This window comes from Ammospiza nelsoni, chromosome 2 (assembly GCF_027579445.1).
Source record: "Ammospiza nelsoni isolate bAmmNel1 chromosome 2, bAmmNel1.pri, whole genome shotgun sequence".
NCBI classification, from domain to species: Eukaryota; Metazoa; Chordata; class Aves; order Passeriformes; family Passerellidae; genus Ammospiza; species Ammospiza nelsoni.
In genome coordinates this window covers 79,906,544-79,928,272 of record NC_080634.1, presented here as the reverse complement: position 1 = coordinate 79,928,272, position 21,729 = coordinate 79,906,544, and the positions used below count along the sequence as shown (strand labels likewise).

Here is a 21,729-nt window from a genome sequence, read left to right as displayed (position 1 = left end):
AGCTTCTGCTAAGAGGTTCATATTTATTTATTACAGTCTTTCTAAGGTCATTCTACTCATAACTGCGGATGTAAAAACCTGTATAAAGCACTTAACCACCTGCATCTTAGGAATAAAATGGCTCAAATCAGCCTTTTCAGAGAAACAACACAAATGCCTTAGGCTTGCTTTGGTGTGTCCGGTCCCCCCACCTGCACTGCCTGGGGGCTGAAGGGTGGAAAATGGATAGAGGTGCTTATCCCTGTGCCACACTAGGCTCCTGGAAGCTGCTGTTGGCCACCAAGGAGTATTGATCATAACTGGGGCCATGTCCCTGCACCCAACGGTCCCAGGCAGGCTCAGCACCAGCACGGCCAGCGGTGGGGACTGCATGGATGCAGCTGCAGGTCACTGCCACCTGCAAGGACAGCCAGCCACGGGGGTTCTCCTGTGCAGCACAGGAACCAGCTCAGCAGCACCAGACAGGCTCCGGACAGCCTGCAGAGGATGGGGTTACAGTGGCGTTTGCCTCCCAGCCCTGCCTGCACCAGGGCAGGGACTTGAGTCAGAGCCAGAACAGCCAAGGGCTGGAAGCAGCAACAGCCTGGGCATGTGCCAGAGCGTGGTGGCCAATGCTTCTTGTCTTGGCAGGGAAACAACTTCTGCCCCCCATCTGCCTTTTCCTTGAACTTCCTAGGACAGGAAGACTGCTCAGACTTTAAATAGACTAGGGTAGCAGAAAACACCCGATGACAGCATTTAATTTCATGTGATAGAGAGATGCAGAGGCTGTGAAATGTCCTGAGGGACTTGCCAAGGATGTGAACAGTCTGTGGATCACTAGAAAGAAACATGAGCTGTGGCAGCTGCTTGGAGACAGGGAAAAGGTAAAGGGAGGAAGTGGGGAACAGCCACAAATGCAGAAATACCTGTGCTCAGCACTGCCTTCCCAATGGCACATCAAACTCGTTGCAAGCTCTGGTTTTGTGTATTACATGCAAAAGTCAAGGGACTGGGAAGGAAACTACTTCAGCAAGAGACAACTCTCAAGTTTGCACACACAGATACATGTGCCTAAGAAAATAAAAAAGGCTACAAATATTACAGTGTGGGTCATTTGTTCTGAAATGAGCTTTTGATTTTAAAAAGGCATGATAAGTAAGAAGGAGATGTTGGTATTCTTATGGCACAATTAAAAGTGTTTACTTAGGGCAACATTGTCTCAAAAATTATTGCCTAATGTTACAGTTAGACTAAAGAGACTGCTCCTCCACAGGGCCATGAGTTTCAAAGCAAGGCATGGTGAAAGGGCTGAAGTTCTTCCAGCACAAATGCCTTACTCCCCTTTAATCTATCAAGCTCTAGCATCAGGGCCTGGGAAAAAAAAATAAGGGCAGGAAGAAGACATGTGCAACTGCTCAGGCTCTGAATGCTGTGATAAATGCTACACTTTTACTGCCTCTGTTATAAAAGATGTTTGGAATTGCCTAAAACAGTCCAGATCTATACAAAAGACAAAACTTTAAAAGTCAATAAAAAGCTAATAAAGAGGATTGCCTTTTCCTGCTTTAAAGGTGCTGTTTTCTATGGTGTGCTGGTTTTGGCTGGGGTAGAATTAATTTCTTCATCATGGCTGGTATGGGGCTGTGTTCTGGATTTGTGCTGGGCACAAGTAGCTGAACACAGGGTTGATGATAAAGAGATGTTTTTGTTATTGCTGAGCAGGGCTTACACAGAGCCAAAGCCTTTTCTGCTTTCCCTACAGCCACACTGGTGAGGGAGCTGGAGGTACATGTGAACCTGGGAGGAGTCACAGCCAGGACAGGTGACTCAAACTGACCAAAGGGACATTCCAGACCATGTGACATCATGCTCAGTCTATACAGTGGGGGGATGAAGAAGGAAGGGGGAACATTTGAGGTGATGGTGTTTGTCTTCCCAAGTCCCCATTACACCTGCCCTGCTCACCTTGGATGGCTGAACACCTGCCTGCTCTTGGCAAGCAGTGAATTAATTCTTTGTTTTGCTCTACTTGTGTGCATGGCTTCTGCTTTCCCTGTTAAACTGTCTTTATCTCAACCCATGACTTCTCTTGATTGCTTTTACCCTTCTGACTCTCCACCTGGTCCTGCAGTTGGGGCAGTGAGCAAGCAGCTGTGTGGGTCTTGGCTGCTGGCTGGGGTTAAATGATGACATTTGGCATTATTGTGTTTACATCTGAGAGGTTTTGGTGACAGAAACAGGTTCAAATGATGAAAGGCAATTTCACAGGTGCCCCTAATAAACAGGTTTTGGAAACATACCTAATGATTTGAAATGGTATCAAATCTTAATCACAACTCTGTTACTCACCCTTCCGGGGATCACCAGATTGTCCATGCCTATCAAGTCTTTCTTCAGTTCATGCAGCTTCTGGAAGTTCTCCATCTTTATCATATTGCCATGGAGCTGAGCCACCATTTCAGAAATCTCAGCCAAAGCAGCTAGATGGACAAATCCATAAAGTGCTCAGTAAAAATTTACAAGAATGTTCAAGAAGAAATATGGCTTTTGTCAGCAGTACCCAGCTCATGAGCCCTCTTGTGCTACTCCTCTCCTCTACAGCATAAAGCTACCCAGGCAGACTAAAACCCACACAAACTCTGGACATCACCTTATGCAGTGGATGGGGTGGAGTGTTGTGATAAAGAGACAATCTATTTCCCAAAAATTTGCCCTGTTTTAGCCACAGTAACTTTATAAGAAGAGTATGGTCAATCCAGAGCACCAACAAATGGATTCTCATAAAGGACTTAAATTCCTACAACTCTGATCAATCTAGGGATGTTCTTTGTGCTTCAAAAAAATGCATTTCCCCCCCTGCTCGCAGCACACTGGGTCAGGTCCATATTTGAAAAGAGCAGGAAATGGCAGTGTCACTTATTTCATCATTTCAGATGGCAAACACCTGAAATTATACAATCTTGGGGTTTGTTCTCAGTCCCATCAATGAGAACAGCTAAAGGGCTGCACACCACTGAGTCACATCATGGCTCTACTCCATTCTCTCCAGGGACACCACCCTGTGCCATCGTGTGTGGGAGCACACCTGGCTGGGTGGGCAGGCTCTGAATGGGCCAAAGACATGGGCTGGCAGTGCCAGGAGAGCAGCTACAGCCATTTGTGTTAAAAAACCACAGTCCATGAACAGCAACAGTGGCTCCATCTTCCTTCATCATTGCTCAGTACACAGTTCACCCACCTGCTAGTGGGAGACATGCTCTCTTCTGGGATTAAATTAACTTTTTTTTTTGCTTCCTTTAGACTCTGACCTTTAAAAAGAGTCTGCAAAACCTTAGTAAAGAAACGGATCCCAGAGTGATGGGGTCTCTAAATCACACTGTCCTCCTGTTGTCTTATTTTCACCTGTGAACCCTATGTTCATATGCATTTCAAAAGTGAAGCCTGCTACACTCTCTGGGGAGAGGAGAATGGACACATCATCCTCACGCCCCAGCCTTGGCTGAAAGACATGCAGGCACTACTCACTGCCTTCTCTGAGATAATTCAGGGAGCAGAGGGATTTGGGCCAGCACCCGTGTCACAGAGCCCCCCAGTGTCACACAGCCCTCAGTGTCACAGGTCTCTGTGGCATTTCCTACTGCCACAGGTCAGGTTAGCTCTGCATTCCCTGCACTGTCTGCTGGGAGTCTCATCCCACAGCATCTGAGGGAGCTCAGCTCACATGTTATGCCTGGAGCAGTTGTGCTGAGCACTGTTCCCTGCCCGAGTTCTTCCATGGATCTGCACCAATGCACCAAAGATAATGGACACACAGGTGTGGGGGATGGATGCAAAGGGGAAGGAGAACAAACCCTCAGAAAGAAATGGCAGGCAGTGAGTTCAGGCTACAGGAGGGCAATTTCTTCATGTTTGAAAAAAAAAAAACAGCCCTAAATCCAAAATCAACCCATGCTGGCTGCTTTGAGCTCCTGAAACAAATCACAGAAATGATAACAGAGCAAACTGTATTCTTGGAAAAGAAGACAAATAACACTGAAAGACATAATAACAGCATCCCTACTGGGTCAGACCAAGGGTTCACCTGGGCTAGTATTTTGTGTTATTAGAGGATCTCTAGGGAAAGCTAGGAACAACACAAGCACATATGGTATGTTCCCTGTGCTCTCTCCAACCTTCCAACTGTTTTCAGTTCAAGAGGCTTCCCGAACCTGCTGTCATTTCTGTGTGTTTAATAACCCCCAGCAGAATTCTATTCCAAGCACCTGCCCAGACTGTGGCACAATGTGTATAGAAGAGAATCCTTCTGTTAATCCTACTGCTTATGGTGCTCTGAGTGGTGGATTTTGCAACTCAATCTTCTTTTTATGTAGGCTTAAAAAAAAATGTTTTCCTTTCCTCCAGCCATACACCTCTAATGGATTTTGATGTCATTCCCTGCTCCAGGAACTGATGCCTTTTCTCTTTCTTACCTCTCGAATCCCTGAAGTCCATGTGGCTTGGAGGGTAGTGCTTGCAAAGCCTCTCCATGATCTGCTTGTAGTGCATAAGCCTGTGTAAAGGCCTGAGGAGGAAGGTATTGAGAGGCAAATAGCAGACTTTCTGTAGCTCGAAATCTCTGCAGAAGGTCTCCAGCTTGCGGGAGTTCCTGATCCCATTCTCCAGCTCCATTAAAATCTCATTGTGCTTTCGCAGGTGAATTGTCAGTTGCTTTTATGCATGAAAGAAAAGAGGAGGCTCTTAACAATCACTGAGAGACATGACTCAGCCCATACCTAATCCAATAACACATCCAACTAGCACAGCAGTGGGGATTTTGCAAACAGAATTGCTGCACAACACAATGGTTCTGATATTCACTTGCCAAGGAGAAAAGGCATTACTCATTTGAAGTAGACGCCCCCACCCCCTCTGCATTCCCAGGAAAACTAAAGCGCATAATTCAACAAAACTCTCTTATCAGTGAGGAATCCAAAGGCAAGGAGATAACATGAACACAGATCATGCAAGTAGGTGCAATAGAGACAGCCAAAAATTGTGAATGGGATTTTCTAAAAGGATGAAGGGATTTAGATGCCCCAGTTGCCCTTTGGTGATTTTGGGGAACAGAGATGCAGGTAAATGGACTTCTGGCTTCTGCTCTCCTCTTATTAATGAGAAGTTGCATCTCTTGGGAAACTCAACAAACACAAAACCAGAGGTGTTGCCCAACAGAAATGGGTATGTTAGAAGCTCCTCATCCTTAGACTACATCCTCTTCTCCTTAGTGCAGTCTCTAAATAATCCCAGTGGCAGCAGGGGAGCTGCACACCAGCAATGAATGAGGTTTGCATTAAATACGTAATTCCATTTAGGTCTCAGTATCACAGGTATTCACAACTCCCCCTTAAAACAATTCAGCAGTATTTTTTTAAAACAATTTATACAGGGAATTAGTTGTGTTCTGAAAAAGGTAAACTGGTTCTTCAGGATGTACAGAGCCTCTCTGAGCAGTCAACTGAAGGTTTCCAGTAAATAGTAGAATATTAAGCAGCAGCAAAAAGAATCTGAATGCATAAATTGAATGGACTTGAGAAGAAATTCTGTCTTAATCTGAAGTTTGTGCTTTTTGACACATTTCCAGTCAACTCTCTCTCTCCTGTGATTTGTGACATGTTTACCAGAAACATACCTTCCCTAGAGCCAAGCTGCTTCCTCCACACACTGCATATTCATTTTACAAGCTTGCAACTCAGGAAAAGACACAGCAGACCCTCTGGGCTGCCACAGAGACTGCCCATTAATTACTTTTCTTAACTTCTTTCCTATATTAATTAAACACGTAGCATCAGTTTGCAGATCTTTTAACAGGTCTCATGATAAATAAGTACAGTTTTTACTAACTTTATTTCTGTTTCTTGCGCAGTTCTTTTAAGTCAAACTAGCTTTTGTCTCTTTACCTATCAGTTGATCAGTGGTGGTGGATCTCAAAGCAAATGTAATGGGAAAGGGAAAATGGGAAAAGGGAAAGCACGCTGCCAGGTCTAAGTTACAGTGAGGACTGTACACTGCCCTTAAACTAGTGGCCCAGAAGGACCTGCAGACAGCAAAGGAGACACGATATAATGTTGCAAGATACCAAGAGCAAAGTCTGTCTGAAGCTCTCTGGTACTCTAAAAACAGTTTGTGAAGAGCTGCATCCTTCTTGAGAGCAGAGATGGAGGCAGAAAAGTCTCCTCTGCATTTCTTCCACTGCATGTGAATTACATCTTGAGGGGGAAAAGCAGTTCCTGGCTAAGTACAGTGCAGAGAGAGAGAGAGTGAGGCTGCCTTATTGGTGACAAGGCTGGCTGTGTTGGGGATGGGAACTGGAGCTTTCTGTGCTCCCTTTTTTTGCTCTGCCGTGTAATCGCTTGTGCGTCACTTCGCTCTCCGCGTCTCTCTCCGTCCTTTTGAAAGACAAAGCGAGTCCTAGCCAACATCTCGGGAGAGCTGTAATGATTAAAGTGCCCTTTCCTCCAGCCAAGGACTCAAGGCTGCTCCATTTACTAACTGCAGAATGCCCAAGTGGCCATCCCCAAGGAAAGATTTATTGAGAGTTCAATATCACTCGCAGAGCCGCGTGCTGAAGGTGAAATGCCGTGTTCTGCCCCACACCTGGAGGTGTGGATGCATTACAGCAAGGGGAGCTTACATCCACACTGTACACACCTGTAGAGCTTTCACATGTGCCTGCATTCCATGCTGTTTTCCCAGTAACACAGAGCATTGAGAATACTGCTCTGGCCAGACTAAGAACACTTGCAAATTCTGCCGAACATTACACCTGGATTTATGGTTCATATGTGCAGTTTTACTTCTAGTTTTAAAGGCTTCAGAGGCAACTATTCTCATGATTCAAAAACCTTTCACCTAACTTGGCACTGTAGTGCACAAATATAACTTTTCCAAGTCAAATCAATATCCAGCTTATGGTCACTAATCCTGCAATATCTTAACATGAATATTTGCATGAAAAAATAGGCACACTCAGCATTTGAGCAGTCTCTTCAGCCACACAAATTCCAATGCTTTGCCCTCTTATTTGAAGGAAAAAATAACTGGAAATTAAATACTCCTGAACTTTTGTGTTTGCTGCTTCTGTTTTTAGGAGAGTGGAGGAAAGGGGGTGGACAATCTAAAATCAGTTTGCAATTCTGAAATCCCAGGGAAATCCACCAAATGCTTGCTACATCATCAAAGGAAACTTTCATAGCATGAGCCTTGATTAGAATTGGCAAAACCAGCACAAGAGGCAACATCATAAGAAAATGAAAAGCACGCTGAAGTTAATCCGTGTCAAAGCTCAGCAGTTATAGGATCATTCCTACCTTCATACTCTGAATGTTCTTCAGCATAACATCTCCGATTCTTTGGTAATCTCCTTTAATGTGAGCATTAGAGCGGCCTTCCCTGTCAGCAACAGAAATGCCACACACTTCAGTCATCCAACAAAACTGCATAATCACTTATAAGCACTGAAACTCAATAGCTCATTTCTTTTAAAATCCTGACCCCCATGCTCCTTTGCTCAGAAGCTTGTGAGGAATCTTCCTGGCAGACTGTAATTCCCAGGTACAGTACACCCTTCACCCAGCCTGCCTTTCACTTCTGACAACAGAGAGGGCAGGCACTTAACAGAAGGATTAGACTTTTAAGGAAAATTGCTAGCATTTTTGAACACACCAGAGAAGGCTGGAAATGGTTTGGGGAAAAAGAAGGCATCAGAGTCCCATGAGAATATGTGACCTTAGAGCAGGAGGTTAATTCTGCTCAGATACGATGGCTGAACCCCAGAACAGGACCCGGGGGTGTTCTTCTTCTGAAGAGTTTTCTGCTTGTGCAAGGGACAGTGGGGCCAAAAAAAAAAAAAAATCCATCCAGCATCTGGCTTTGACTCATAAGTGTTTACATATTGGCAGGAATTTCCATTCAGTACTTCACTTATGGTATTACAAATGCAAAGTGCTGCCTCCCACCCAGCCAGCTGCACTTTGATGAGTGCAGCACTTGGGAGCAACACTGCTCCTGATAAAAAAGGATATTCCTGCATCTAAATAATCCATGTATGAGACAGGCAAGGATACCACGCTCTGAGTGAAACCAAACAACTAAACATGTGCTTTTTGAAAACACAGGAGGAAAGATCATGACTGTAAGACCCTGTTACAGACCTGTTCCAATCAAGCTACGCTGTCAAAAGAAAATCACTAGGTGTGTGGGGAGAAGCACTGTTCCCCTCTCCAAGAGACTCCATTGATAAACAACTCCATGTTCATTTGAACATCACCCAGTTTCATAGGTTGTCTTTAATAATTTCCTATTGTGTGTTTTCCTAGTGTGTTAACACTCACATGCCTATTTAGGCAAGGAAAATCAGTACTCAACAAGATTTTTAATGGCTTTTTTTTCTGAACCCAAAGGTTACACTGGGGTAGGAAGTTGGGTTGTGTCAGTGGTAATTTTAATTACTATCACTGTTTTGCAAAACCATTATCTCATATAAACACTGCCACAGTCAAATCATGCCCGAGCAATGTCTAAACTGAAAGTACAGATTCTGTCTTCAGGAAGCCTCTGACTGTCAAATCATCTTCACTCTGTGCTGTTCCTTAATCCTCCCTTCCCCCATGACACACCCATCCAGCAGCTCCCCCACTGAGATTTCCTGAGAGGTTGTAAATAAAACCTTCCAGCCACTAAAACTCTGCTCCAAGTGGTGCAGATCCAAGTGCCCCTGACTGAAAACCAGAACCATTGGGAGCCCCAGGCAGCAGCCCCACCCTGGCAGGGAGCAAGGGAAAGCCACCCTGCACCCAGGAAGCCAGCAGGCAGCATCCCCTCCCAAATGGTTCATGTTGGGCCTCTACACACAAGCTCAGAAGTGTCACAGCCAGATGAAATTGTGCTGCTGCCAGCAGTGGTGTGGTATTCAGCAATTATCTCTACAAGAATTCTTGCTTTATGTGTTATTCTCTCATTCTCTGGCACTACCTGGATCCCTTTCCATGTGTCTACATTTGATTTAATCTAATGGACTTTGGCAGCTTTGTACCTTTTTGAGTATGAAATGTAGAGTTATCTACTTACTGCCAAGATAAATATTAAGTCCATCATCACAGACTGTTTTTTCTAAACAGACACAGCTTTTCTGATCTGAAGGCTACAGTACAGATTGGCTGGAATACACAGTGCAAATGTCCTATCTACTAGCTGCCTATTGGAGGCTGAGCCCAAGCCTACCAAAGTCACAGTGAGTGCTTCCAACAGCTAATAATTAATTAGCTGGGATTTAATTATTCTCAGCTAATTAATGGGAACTGGGGGCTGTTCATGGAACAGTCAAGTCCTTCTTTCCTAAAAGCTGACCTGCTGGACCCTCTTCAGCACCACCAGCACCGAGTGCTTGCACAGCATCTCACCACATCAGGAATAGTCCCCCCTTCACCAGCATCAGCCACAGACTTCTAGGGCTTTCAAAACTTACTCTGCATCTTGGCAGAGTGACAGAGACAGAGAGAAGGGGGTCCCCAGAAGCAACAGCCCCAGCCAGCTCCAGCTGTTGGCTGAGCAGTGAAGAGCTGAATGCTACCAGAGCCCTCAGCCCCGGCTGACAGAGATGACCTGTGCAGCACACAGATGCATCCTGCTGGAAGAAATAAACCCTGGCTTTTCTTAGGAGAAAATACAGAAATGTGATGGCTGCCTACTGCTCCTTGTTCCAGACACTCTTCTTGCTTTAGTTATTTATTTCCAGGCAAATGAATTTCCCTTGTAAAGGAGATGATTTTCCCACTGGAGATGGTGCACAGGCATGCAGGCTGTGATGTGGACAGAGAGGCAGGGAGAGCTGAAACTGGGCATGAGGGAACATGAGAGCTCCCCATCTGCCTCCTAAAACCCAACCTCCACTCTACCCCAGCTCCATGCTGGCACCCCAGAGCAAACCCCAAGCTACACTGCCATTTCCCCAGCTCCTCAACATGCAAATCCCAAGAAAACAAGGAACACCAAGAAAAGAGCATCCAAATACACAGAATATAAAAATGAAACCCAAACACACAACATATCAGATGATGTCTTGCTGCTGCAACAGCCCAAAGCACGGGAGCACAAAGGAGAGTTCTCCCTGTGGTGTATGTTTTGAATAACAACACTCAGCTTGCTGAGAGGGAAGAAGCTGCTCATTTGTTGTGCATCAATGGCTAAATTGTTCTTCTTACTCCTTGTTTTCACGGGTCACTGTTTGAACATGGTATCTATCTGCCATTGAGAAGGGAAAAAACTCAGGGCCTAGGGTCTCACAGCTTTTCATCAGGAGCTGATTTATGGTGCCCATCTCCACAGAAGATGCAGGAGCAGCTTTCCCCATGCATAATGTGCCCTGACTCCACTGACATTGTGGGGAGGTCTGAAGCCACTAAAAATCATGTTAAAAAGTGAGGATGTTATTGGTCGTTGTAAGATCATTTCCCATTTTTATCCAAGTAGTCCCTTCCTTTTTACAACAATGCAAGTGTACAATAGCAAGAAAAGAGAAGACTTGCTTACACCTGGCAAGAAATTCAGACACTACCTTATATATATTACTCCAAGCAGGCACCAGCTGGACTTACAGGGATTACACAAGCAGCCCTGTCAGATTTTCTAATTACATGATGTTTTTAGCATATACAATTGAAAACATAATAGAAGGAAATCTCAAGTCAGCCCGCACCCTCAATCAGAAGGTATTCAATGGGGATGGTGGAAAGGCAAAAAAGAAGAGAAAGATATCTCAATAAAGATTTTTTTGAGGCAAACACAGAAGTCTTTGATTGCAGCCCTTGAATTGCAGCCAAAATAATGATAAATCAATTGTAACAAATTATATTTACAATGTGTGACCTTGTGTTACATACTCAGGAACTCCCTCCTGAATAACATAGCTGGTTCTTTGAACACCTAAACACTTTGAAGTTCTTTATGACTCCATTATTAACTAAAGTTCTAATACTAAAAAATACCTTAAACATTTCTCATTACAACTGCCTTTTAAATAAGAGGCATGTTTTGTAATTGGAAAAGAAGAGCCAATAAAAGCAAACACCCCTTTCCTTGCTCACACCCTGCTTCTCACTGCCCTGCCCATTTCAGCCAGCACTGCAGCTGCACTTTCAGCAGTGAGTGGTGCATGACACGCTGCTCAAAGGCTAAGAAACACTGCTGAAGCCATCAGAGCTTCCCAGAGTCAAACCAAGCCTTTGGAGGGTGTGCATACATTTAAAGACTTCAGGATGGCTACCCCTGTTGTGGGAGAAACCCAACCTATAGCAAACATGCATCAGCAATGCTTTTAAATGTAAGGAATCTGAGCAAGTAACAGCACTGCATGAAAATGGCTGTAAATGCAAGAGCATTACACGCCTTGCTGTGGAACAGCCTCAGAGCTGACCCTGGGCATATCCTGCTGGGAGAGCCACGGGGACTGATGCAGCATGGCTCCACCTCTGACTCACAGATCCTGCATGTGCTACTTCTCTCCCACCATTTCCAGTTAATTTGGGCGTAGCACAGCTTCAATCCCCAGAGGTACCCAGAAGTGACTTCAGCAATGAAAACTCTCCTCAAAACCGAGCCCAGTGTGCTGGCACCAAGCCCCTCTCAATGTCCTGGTCTCAGGGATCTGCAGAGCATAACCCAGAGGTTTGTACTGCAGCACACACCTCATTTCTGTACACAGGACAGAGACACTTGTGCAAGTGCTCTCCTGGTGCCTCCCCAGCCTGCACGCTGCCTTTGAGGAGGCAGATAAGAACTGCTGCCTTGTTTACATAAACTGTCTGTCAGGCTGCTCTTCCTCAGCACAAGTATTCTCAAACAAAAAATGGTTAATAAATCAACATTTGGCTCATCTTCCTACACCTCCCTGAGTGCTTTTTTATTACAGGTTTTCAATTTTGCTTCCACAAACCCTGATTGTGCCTTCTCCTTTCATATGCTAAGATTAAGAGCCCTTTTTCTTGCAAATTACAGCCACACATTCCCATCTGGTAACACTGAGCAGCAGCTTTCCTCAGAAAGATCTGCAAGTCAAACTAGCAGCTTCCCTGGGAGAAGAGGAGTCTGCCTGCACTTCTGGGAGGTACATAACACTTTTCTTTCCTAGCACATGATAAAGCCCAAAACACAGATTTGTACTACCTGATGAGGGCATCCTTGGGCAGAAACAGCTATCCTGGCTTGCCCCAGCACTGCTCTCCCTGCTGTTCAGTGGTCAGAAAAGGGGGATACTTATGGTTCTCTATTTGCCACTTTCTGTCCTCATTTAAAGAAATCAGTGTGGAAACTTGCAATACATTTAATGGGGTGTGGAAAGATGAGCTCAATTATTTGGATGGAAAATGGTGCTTGTGGCCCAAATGAATAGCTTATTAAACAGCTGAGGTAAAAGGAGGAGTAGAACCCAACACCTCCAAACTGACTTCTCAGATTCAGCCACCCAGAAGCTGATGAAGTATGTCACACTCGGCCTGCACTGCCCACACCTCTTCCTCCTAGCCATAAAATATCCCTGGTCTTGGCAAACAGGAGCCAGCCTAAAGTCACTGACATATGCCTCCCATATTTTCTCCCATCAAAAAGGCTTGGGAGCTCCTGGCCTTGCATCCAAAGCCTTGCTGAGGAGTCCTGGCAGCCAGGACCAGCATCTGGATGCCCAAGTGCCAGATGCAGCTCTTCTGGCACTTGAACAGCCTGATGTGTGCTGTTCCTGCTCTTCTCCTCTTCTCTTCCCTTCCCGTGTGAGGGGGCAAAGCCTGCATCCACCAAAGGTCCTCCTTCCTCTCCTCAAACCACACAGCCTCCAGTGGGGTGTTTCATTTGCTCACAGGAACATGGGCAGCCTCCAGAGCTCAGCACAGCTGGGGCAACTGAGGAGATTCATGGAATGCTTTTCTGGCCTTACAACAACACAGGCAGGGCTGGAAACATGGCCTAGAACATGGTAACACTCATCTTAGGATAAAACCACCAGGAATCTTCTCAGTTTCATGGCCAGAAACAAACTCTGGCTGAGAAAAATGCACTGACTGCCTATATTCTCCAGCTGACTACTGGTGTCAGTATCAATCTATGTCATACTTACTAAAAGCTGTCACTAGGCTCTGGACACTGAGACATACTGCTCTTAGGAAATGCAGCACTGAAGAGAAAAATGGTGAACTGTGTAAAGAAACAGATGAGACCTGCCAGAATCTATAGCCAGGTCAAAAGGATCCTGGCCATTAAGGTGTTCTGTAGCAAACAGCCTGCCCTTGATTGCAAATTCAAACACTTCAGAAGCCTTCAAGCAAGCCAGAAATGCTTTTAATAATGCACACAACCTGAGCTTCCTCCAGCCAAATACTAAAAGTCTATAGATGTTTTCACAAATTAAAGGCATGGAGACATCTAACAACTGTTATCCCCGAGCCTTGTTCTCACCACAGCTCTTTTGCATCAGCAGCAGCTTCAATATGATGCAAGGCCTAAGAGAGCAGGGAATGACCTCCTGTTAGATCTCCCAATATGCAGCATGAAGTTTGAAACAAACCTTAGAGAACTGCACTTGTGTCTGTGTAGAGTGAGCAGGCTGAACTGCACTTTAAGTGGATAAAACCCAGCATCCTGCTCACTAGGGAACACAGAGGACTGGTTGCAAGAGGCTCTCTCTCTCTCTCACAAGCTCCCACAGCACATGTTGGTAGCTAGGGGTTTCCAGCAGCCTGATGAAGTCCATAACCCCTTCATTCAAAGGCCCTTTTTTTGTAGGACACGTTACCCTCTGACAAATGCAGAACAATCTCAGGACCTTCCTCCCCCATCCACCTGCCTGGAAATTTAAGAGCTGACATGGAAGAGTCAGGTTTAAATGAGCTGGCTTGAATCCTGCCCACACCTGCCTGCAGCTGTGCCCAGCCAGGCCCATGATTGATTTGCTGGGCAGCTGGGGGTGACCTGTCCTGAGCTGTGAACGCAGCCAGAGCCCTCTGCCTTAAAAACTCCGGGGGCCAAAGAGAGAGGCACCAATCTGGCACTGAGCTAAGTGACCTTGAATGTGCTGCTGAAGGAATTCCCTACCACACTGCCACCAGCTTCTTGGGGATGCTGAGGGGCTGTTTAATTTTGTCTCTCACTCTTTAATTAAACACTAATCTCTATAGGACAGAGTTTATTGCTTGTGGCTTATCTCAGCATCTGTGGCATTATATAGAAACATCAACACCTCCACAATAATACCTGTCAGCAGGGCTGCCTCCTTCCCAAGGCACACACTCAAATCTTGCAGAACTTTACAACCATCACTGTCTACAGCAGGGGTATTTCATGAGGTGCACCCAGGCTGAAAACAATGCAGGAACGTGGCTGCTCTTCTGTCCAGTGGTTCAGAGCAGCCAGCAGAGAAACCCCAGTGGCCTTACACTAACTGTGGAAGGACATGCAATAGCTGAGCTGACAAAATCAGAACGAGGTGCCCAGCTGGGACACAGTTACCTCAGCAGAATATTTCGGCATAAATTTGGATTGCAAAGTAACTTTGTAGCAGATCAGCGCTTTAAATCACTGGGTAAGTGCAGTTAAAATATGGTATTTAGAAGCTTTAAAATTAGGTTTACCACTCTTGGAAACTTTATGGAGAAGCTGAAAATTAGAAGGTTTACTCAGCTCTAAAATAAGCTAGCTGAAAAGGAGAAACAAAGTAAAAACCAAGGAAAGTCTAGAAGTCTAAATACTTTTTCTTTCTTTTAACATCCTTCCCTCCACTTATCAAAATGTCACCTTTCCACAGTAGGCTGGAAGTGCAGCATTATCCAATTTTTGCAAAACATCACACCTGAACAGGAGGTTTGCATCCACCTCTAATGTCACCAGAAGGATATAGGGGATATCTCTATTTCAGCATCTGCCCAGGAGTCAGCACCCAGCCAGATCAGACTGGTCTGACAGAGAGCAGAACTCAGCCTTTACTAACTGCATAAATTTCCCTTTTCTCACCACACACCTTAACCCCAGCTAGTGGGGGATTAACTCCAACTACTGTTAATCCTACAACAAAGCTGAAGAAACAATGAGTATTTTATAACATCCTAAAGAGCCTTCTTGGAGTACCTGTAATAAATGCTGCTTAGGGCAGGGCAATCAACACCAGCAGCAGCCCAATGAAAAAAAGAGTGATACAGGCAGGGAGGCTGTGCAGAACATTTCTTAGGAGTAACTATATTAGTTATTATATATAAATACATATAGAAATATATACATATATCTATATCTATCTATTTATATATAAAATATTAGGAGCCAACCCAAGTCCTGGGTGAGGATGTCAGCTCTAAGAGGCAGTACCACATTCCCCTCCTCCCAGAAAACACCTGCTAGTTCTGCAACTGTGCAGGGTGGGTTTGGACAGCACTGGTCTGTGCTATGCCCCCATTAAATTATCTCAATACATCACAAGAGTTAAACTCACACACTCTGAGACTGTTTTTGCTTTTGTTTTGATTCATTAGTTAAAGAGGCACCCGTCTTAATTAAACTGATTAACACCCATTAGGTCTGCCTGCTCTGCTTTCACGTGATTTTCATTGACACTTTTCTAACTGAGAAGGGAAAAGCTCAGCTCCTAGAACAAAGATAAGTTACAAAAAATGCCTACACAGAGCAGGACAATCTAGTCCAGACAGGTCTAATCAGAGCAAGTAGAAGGCTTCTGCTTATGCTGCTGCCTCTGCTAAGATTTCACTGGTCAAATGAATTAAGAGCCTTGCCAGGGAAGAATTATTCACTTCATAGCTATTTGTAAAAAATGCCATGTTTTACTGTCAGTATTGTGTTAGGAATAGATAATTTTCAAGCCCAGTGTCCTCTTCCAACACTCCTTCAATTTGTAGAGAGCACTGTAGGCCCTGTGAGTGTCACAGCTGTGATGCTGCAGAATGAGAAGCTGCTCTGTGAAATCCTCCCAGCCTGTACCTATTTTGACAGAAACAGAACCTGGTCCTTTGCCTTTCCCTCTTTATTACTGATAAGCCTTGCTTGCAGCATGATCTTCAAAGGAGCTGCCATGTAGAAACACTGACATTTGGCAAGGGAAAGCTTCAGCCAGAATTATGATCTCATTTGCATATGTCTGTAACTGAGATATCTGAACAACAGAGTTTGTCAAGTAAACATGAACAAAGCACGATTCAATAAACCCTGTCTGTTAATAACCAACATCTGTGACTTTCATAAATTAAGCCTTACAGTAGATCACAAGGAGTTAGCAAAAAGGGAATGCAAAAATGCTAAACAGCACAAAAGACTACAGATAAATAACAATCAACAGTCTTACCACAGAGCAAGTCTCTGCTCAATTTCCTTGAGAAAACCAGTGTGAAATTTGTGCAAAGGTTCGAAGTTGGAGAAAATTAGATTTTTCAGTGTTTCAGGCATGCAATCCTCTTTACTCACTGCACTCTGAAACCACTACAAAGGAAAAAAAGAAGCAAAATGATCAGTGGGTGGAATGCAGAAGGTATGATCATTTTCTGTCTTTATGTACCTAACCCAAATACTCCTAACAGCTAAGCCAGCAAGGATCTTATTTATCTGGCACTAGGAACACAACCCAGACTATCCCTGACATTTCTGTGTGCTGAACTGGTGCTCTTATCAGAGATCAGACCCTGCACAGCTGAAAAAGGAACTGCCTTCCCTTTTGCCATCACTGATCAAAACTTGAAAATTCTTTTCAAACCCAAACTGGTTAGTCAATACAAACTGAATTTGCAAATGCTGCAGGTGCAGGAGAAAGAGCATTACAATACTTGTAAACAATTCAGTAAAAGTGAAAAAAAAATATGCTCTGCATTTTCTTTTTGCTGAGTTTGGTCTGAAATGCCTTTGGCAGGAGTTGGCTCAGTGAGCACCCATGGCCCTGCTGCTGTGTGCACACAGAGGACATCACTTGGCAAAGTGAGCAAGTGGAAGACACTGCTATCACAAAACTGGAGCAGCAGTGACAGGCACTGTAAGGACTGAAACAGGCTCCTGCTCAGCCTTGCTCCAAATTCTCTTTATTTCACCCTAACAGACTATGGGTGACACAAGACCATAGGACTAGGCAGCTTGCCAAGGCAATAATGCCTATTGTCTTCCACAGGGTAACACTGCTCACTCCTCACTGCCCTGAGGGGTTCCAGCTATCTGTGGTTGACTTCCAGCAGTGCCTAGAAAGCTGCTGGGACCACAGAACACTGTTAGAGCAGTCTTGCTTGACACTGCATCAGCTGGAGCTGAGCCAGAGCTGGGATAAAAAGAGATCCCTCCCAAGCTTCCCTCTCCCCTGCTTTATCTCAGCACCAAGCAGAACTAAAGTTGAAGCTCATCTACCAAGTCTCAAAATTCATGCACAGCAGTTGTTCCTTTTCCAGCTATGCTGGCTCCTTGTTCACTTTCAGTGGCCTCCTGGGCCAGTCATTTGTGGAGCACAGCTGATACAACTGTATGCTAACCACCAGGCCCCATCCCTCTTGGTGATCCAGCAAATTCAAATCTGCCTGCCACAAGAATGAGAGGATGGGGTGGAAAATGGGCTTTAGCTCTGAAGAGTTACAACTTTTTGTTTCTGCTGCCACTGGGTGAAACACTAGATGAGAACAGCATATCTGCTGTTGAGACTACAGCAATGACTGCAGAACTGTCCCACAGAACCTGGCCTCTTCTCTCAGCAGGCTGGCTTCCCAAAAAGCAAGGGTAAGGAGCAGTGAGGCCACAGCTACCCTGCTGCCTGTAAAAACCATGCTCTATTGGCTCTGTCTAAGCTGGGCTGTGATCAGCTGCATCTCTCATGTGGTATCCTGGAACAGAGAAGCAGCTGAGGAGAAAGTGTGTCCCTGGTTTCCAGCTGGTCCCAACACTCTCCCCTGAAGCATGTCCTCCTCACCACAACACTCAACACAGGAGTGGGCAATGCACCTCACTGGGTGATTTAAGAGCTGAGAGGTCTGGAGCTGGCCAAAATGCCATGAAGGGGTTTGGACCCAGTGCCATTCACAGAAAAATGATTATTTCAGACCAGATCTTGCCCACATTATTCACGGAAGTGAAATAAGACTGTTGCTGTGTGTGCAAAGATGGCAGCTATTTGCCTTGGTGCTTTTAACAATCACACTCTGATCAGATGCTACAGATGAATGACTCATTTAACACACAATTTCAATTTCTGAAAAATCAGAGGCATTCAAACAGGTATTCTGCAATATTTCATGTTAAATGGAGGGCATTTAATACAGTAGAAAACATTTATCTGTGCCCCTAAGGAGCTGCTTCAGTTTTAAGAGAAGTCATTGAAAACCCACAGGCATTTTTAGTAATTATAACCACAAAGCATGAGAGCAAGAAAATATAAGTGAAGTGTGTCCCAAGTTCCTCAACCTGATACAGTTCCTTAGTGCATGTTACTAAACCTCTGCTCTCTGATTCTCGTGTTACCTCCTCCCTGGAGGAGAACTGCCCTGCACAGCAAAGAGTAACCTCAGTGCAGAATGTAACAGCAGCACGAGGATGTTAAATGGAGCAGAGGAAACTCTCCCCCTGCCCAGAGCTTCACGTGTTCTGTGAGTCAGGCTCAAGCAAACATACCGATGTGATGACTTCAAGGTCCTTCAGGTATGTTCGCTCCGTGGTGGCCACTTCCTTAGCAATGAAGTAAGCCTTCTCAGTTGGGAACCTCTGTGAATTGCAAGCACATTAGGTTTTCCTCTGCTTTTATGGAGAAAAAAACTGTAGATAATAAATCACAGAGAGAGTTACAAACCAGTGACCCTTGCTTGTGGTTATGCTGTGACTCATCCTTGCATGTTCCTAAGCCCTGAAGCCCTAAAAGCAACCCTTCCTTGCAAACACAAGAGAACAAGGACTTTCTGTGGGTTTTTGAGAGACTTCTTTTTCTGCCAAGATGATTTCTACTGCTTTGGGGTGCTGATGTTCCTTTCAGTTTATTTCTGGAGCAGGACATGTTGTGAAGTTCATGAAAAAATCCTTTGCAGGATAAATGACCATTTAAATCAAGTGTAAAATTTGACAAAACAACAAAAATTTGTGTCTGATTATTGTTAAGTTTTGTCATCAGGATGGTAATCCACAGGAAAAATACTTCTGAAAAAAATTCAAACCTGTAAGATTTTCTTGGCTGGATAATCTAACAGTGGGAGAGGGGAAGGATTTTAGATTAGGCTACAGATTTAAAATTTCTTAATTCTGAAGAGCCAAAGGAACCCAGCTGATCTTCCTCTGTGTTGCTTAGGAAGTAAAAATTAGGAAAAAAACTTCCATAGATAATTTTCCTTTGTTTTCTCCCTGAAGACAAATGATGCAGTGCAAACACTGTGAATGCCCTGCCCAGGGAGTCTGTGTGGACATTTCCCAGTCAGGATGCATCCCCACACAGTCACTGGCTGCTCTGTCTTGGACTGGCACACAGAGTCCTGGCTCCATTAACCGAGTCTCGGATTTTCTTCTTCTCAAATTTCCTTCACACATCTTGCTAACTATGCACAGTGGGAAAAGAGATCTTCCTTACACAAACTCCCACTTCCCAGCAAAGCCATCAGAGTTTCTTTTTGCCTCCTGAGATGCTCCAAGACAAGGAGAAAAAACTAGCTACAGAAGGACAAGAGGAAGCTCTCTCACCTAGCAGCAGTGGAGGAATGAGCCAGCAGGCACCCAGAACAGCCCAGCTCACACAAACACTTTATCTTCAGAAATCAGTTTTGGATGTGTTGCTGCCTTATGGTTTTGCTGCAATGATGGGTCTGAGCCAAGCACTCCCTGCTGATTGCTGCAGGCTGTGGCTCAAAGAGAGCATTTTCTACTCCCACACCCAGATGCTCCCAGTGGTGCTCCCAGCAGAGACAGACTGGAGAGCCTGGGTTGGATATTCCCACAACAGGCTCAACACTGTTCCTTTTCTTTCTGTCACCTGGAAATTTTCTCTCCAGTGAGACAATGGAGCTGACTGTTTTGTTACAACAAACTCCACTCCTTAAAAGCAAGTTCAGATTTATAGGAGACCTCATCCAAACAAGCTCCTGAGGTTCCCTGGAACCTCAGGAGCAACAGGAACAACCCAGATTTATCACAACACATCAGAGAGAAGAGAGACAAGGCCAACTTCATTCACCTTACCTTTCTTTTGACCTCTTCCTCATCATCAGCCCTGATGCATGACGGGTCATTCAGCAAAGGGCTGACCAAGGGAGATGACTGCTTGGCATCAGGGCTCAAGTTTGGAGATAAAGTCATATTTGCCACTGATGGTCCTCCTTGGGAATTGATGGAAAGCTCTGAAAGGTGAGGGCTGCCAGTCAGAGAACCTGCTAAGAAAAATGACAAAAGAGAAATCAATTAGGACAAGCTTTCTCAAGAAAGTACCACAAGGAGTTATAATCTTAAATTGCAGCATGTGAAATTATGCTACAGACACAGCCACCAGGGTCCTCAAACTAGCCCAAATGGCCTTGAAGCCAGAGGAACTGCATCCACTTGCATTCACCATGGGACTGTTAAGTGTCTTTTAGCTGATAAAACTGGCTGAAATGACTGTCTCTGTAGGGAAGGAATCAAGGCACAGATGACTGAGCTGCAGTTCTTTACTGTGGGAGGGATGAGGCACTAGAACAGCTTGCTCAGGAAGCTGTGGCTGTCCCAGCCCTGGCAGTGCTCAAGGCCAGCCTGCATGGAGCTCTAAATAACCTGGTCTAATGAAAGGTGCTCCTGCCCATGGCAGGGGGGTTGGAGCTAGGAGGTCTTTAAGGTCCCTTCCAACCCAGGCCATTCTATGATTCTAAACATAAACTTGATATAAAACATTTCACCATTGCAATCCACTCTATAGAAAGAGAATAAATACAACAATACAGTAATTGTTCCAGGAGTGCCATTCTTGCCAGCAAGGTAGAACTTCAAACACTCAAATCAGTACTTCATAAGGAACTACAGGACAAGTTAGTACAAATTTAACTAGTTGAGGTCTAGAGAAAAAGGATGACTTTCTACAGAAATGTTGCTGCTAAGATCAGTCACATCTAACATGAAGGGAGAAAACTACTAGTTCCCCAACTTCTACACACAACACAAGGATGTATATTATACCTTGTAGGTCTTTCCATGCTCCTCTGATTGTTTGGGATGGAAATGCTAGCATTACATTTACATAAGAAAAGCAATACTTTTAATGCACAAAGCATGACAATTTCAGATTTTCACAGATATAAAATCCCATTTCATTTTGGATTAAAAATATTAAAGAATTAGACAATTAGTTACACTTCCATGGATTCATATACACTAGATTAAATTACTGAAATTAGCAAATTTTGTCTTCTGGGAGGCAGCCAGATTAATGACTGCACAGAAAGAAAGTTTGCCAAAAATGCCCAGTCTTCTCCCAGTAATCCCCTCCTCCATACATCTGACAATCTAAACCTGTTTTAGAAGAAGAATCTGTCATGTGGAAGAATATTTACAGTCTGTGCCATTTTGGCACCATACATTAAAATCCAACAAAAAAAAATGTGACAAGCTCTTGACTACCACAGCCAACAGGCTGTCTAAGATGAAATGTAAAGCACATACATCACCGTGTATAAATAGGGTCAAATACAATTTACTATCATGTGATTATGTCCTCCCTAAATTATGATAGGTAAATGTTCCTGTTGCTAAAAAAAC

The 21,729-nt window shown here is 44.5% G+C and overlaps 1 protein-coding gene across 4 annotated transcripts in view; it reads right to left on the bottom strand.

Moving 5' to 3' along the window:
• FARP1 (FERM, ARH/RhoGEF and pleckstrin domain protein 1) overlaps positions 1-21,729 on the bottom strand; it is a 202,330-nt gene that overhangs the window by 12,659 nt on the left and 167,942 nt on the right. For 2 of the 4 annotated variants that reach the window (XM_059493238.1, XM_059493232.1), the window contains exons 14-19: positions 20,185-20,375; positions 18,640-18,729; positions 16,349-16,482; positions 7,329-7,410; positions 4,452-4,689; positions 2,332-2,462 (exon numbers count right to left, since the gene is read on the bottom strand). In XM_059493238.1, the coding sequence (XP_059349221.1) occupies positions 2,332-2,462; positions 4,452-4,689; positions 7,329-7,410; positions 16,349-16,482; positions 18,640-18,729; positions 20,185-20,375 (866 nt within the window). The remainder of the gene's footprint in view (positions 1-2,331; positions 2,463-4,451; positions 4,690-7,328; positions 7,411-16,348; positions 16,483-18,639; positions 18,730-20,184; positions 20,376-21,729) is intronic. The other 2 variants (XM_059493240.1, XM_059493235.1) reach the window with 1 other exon arrangement.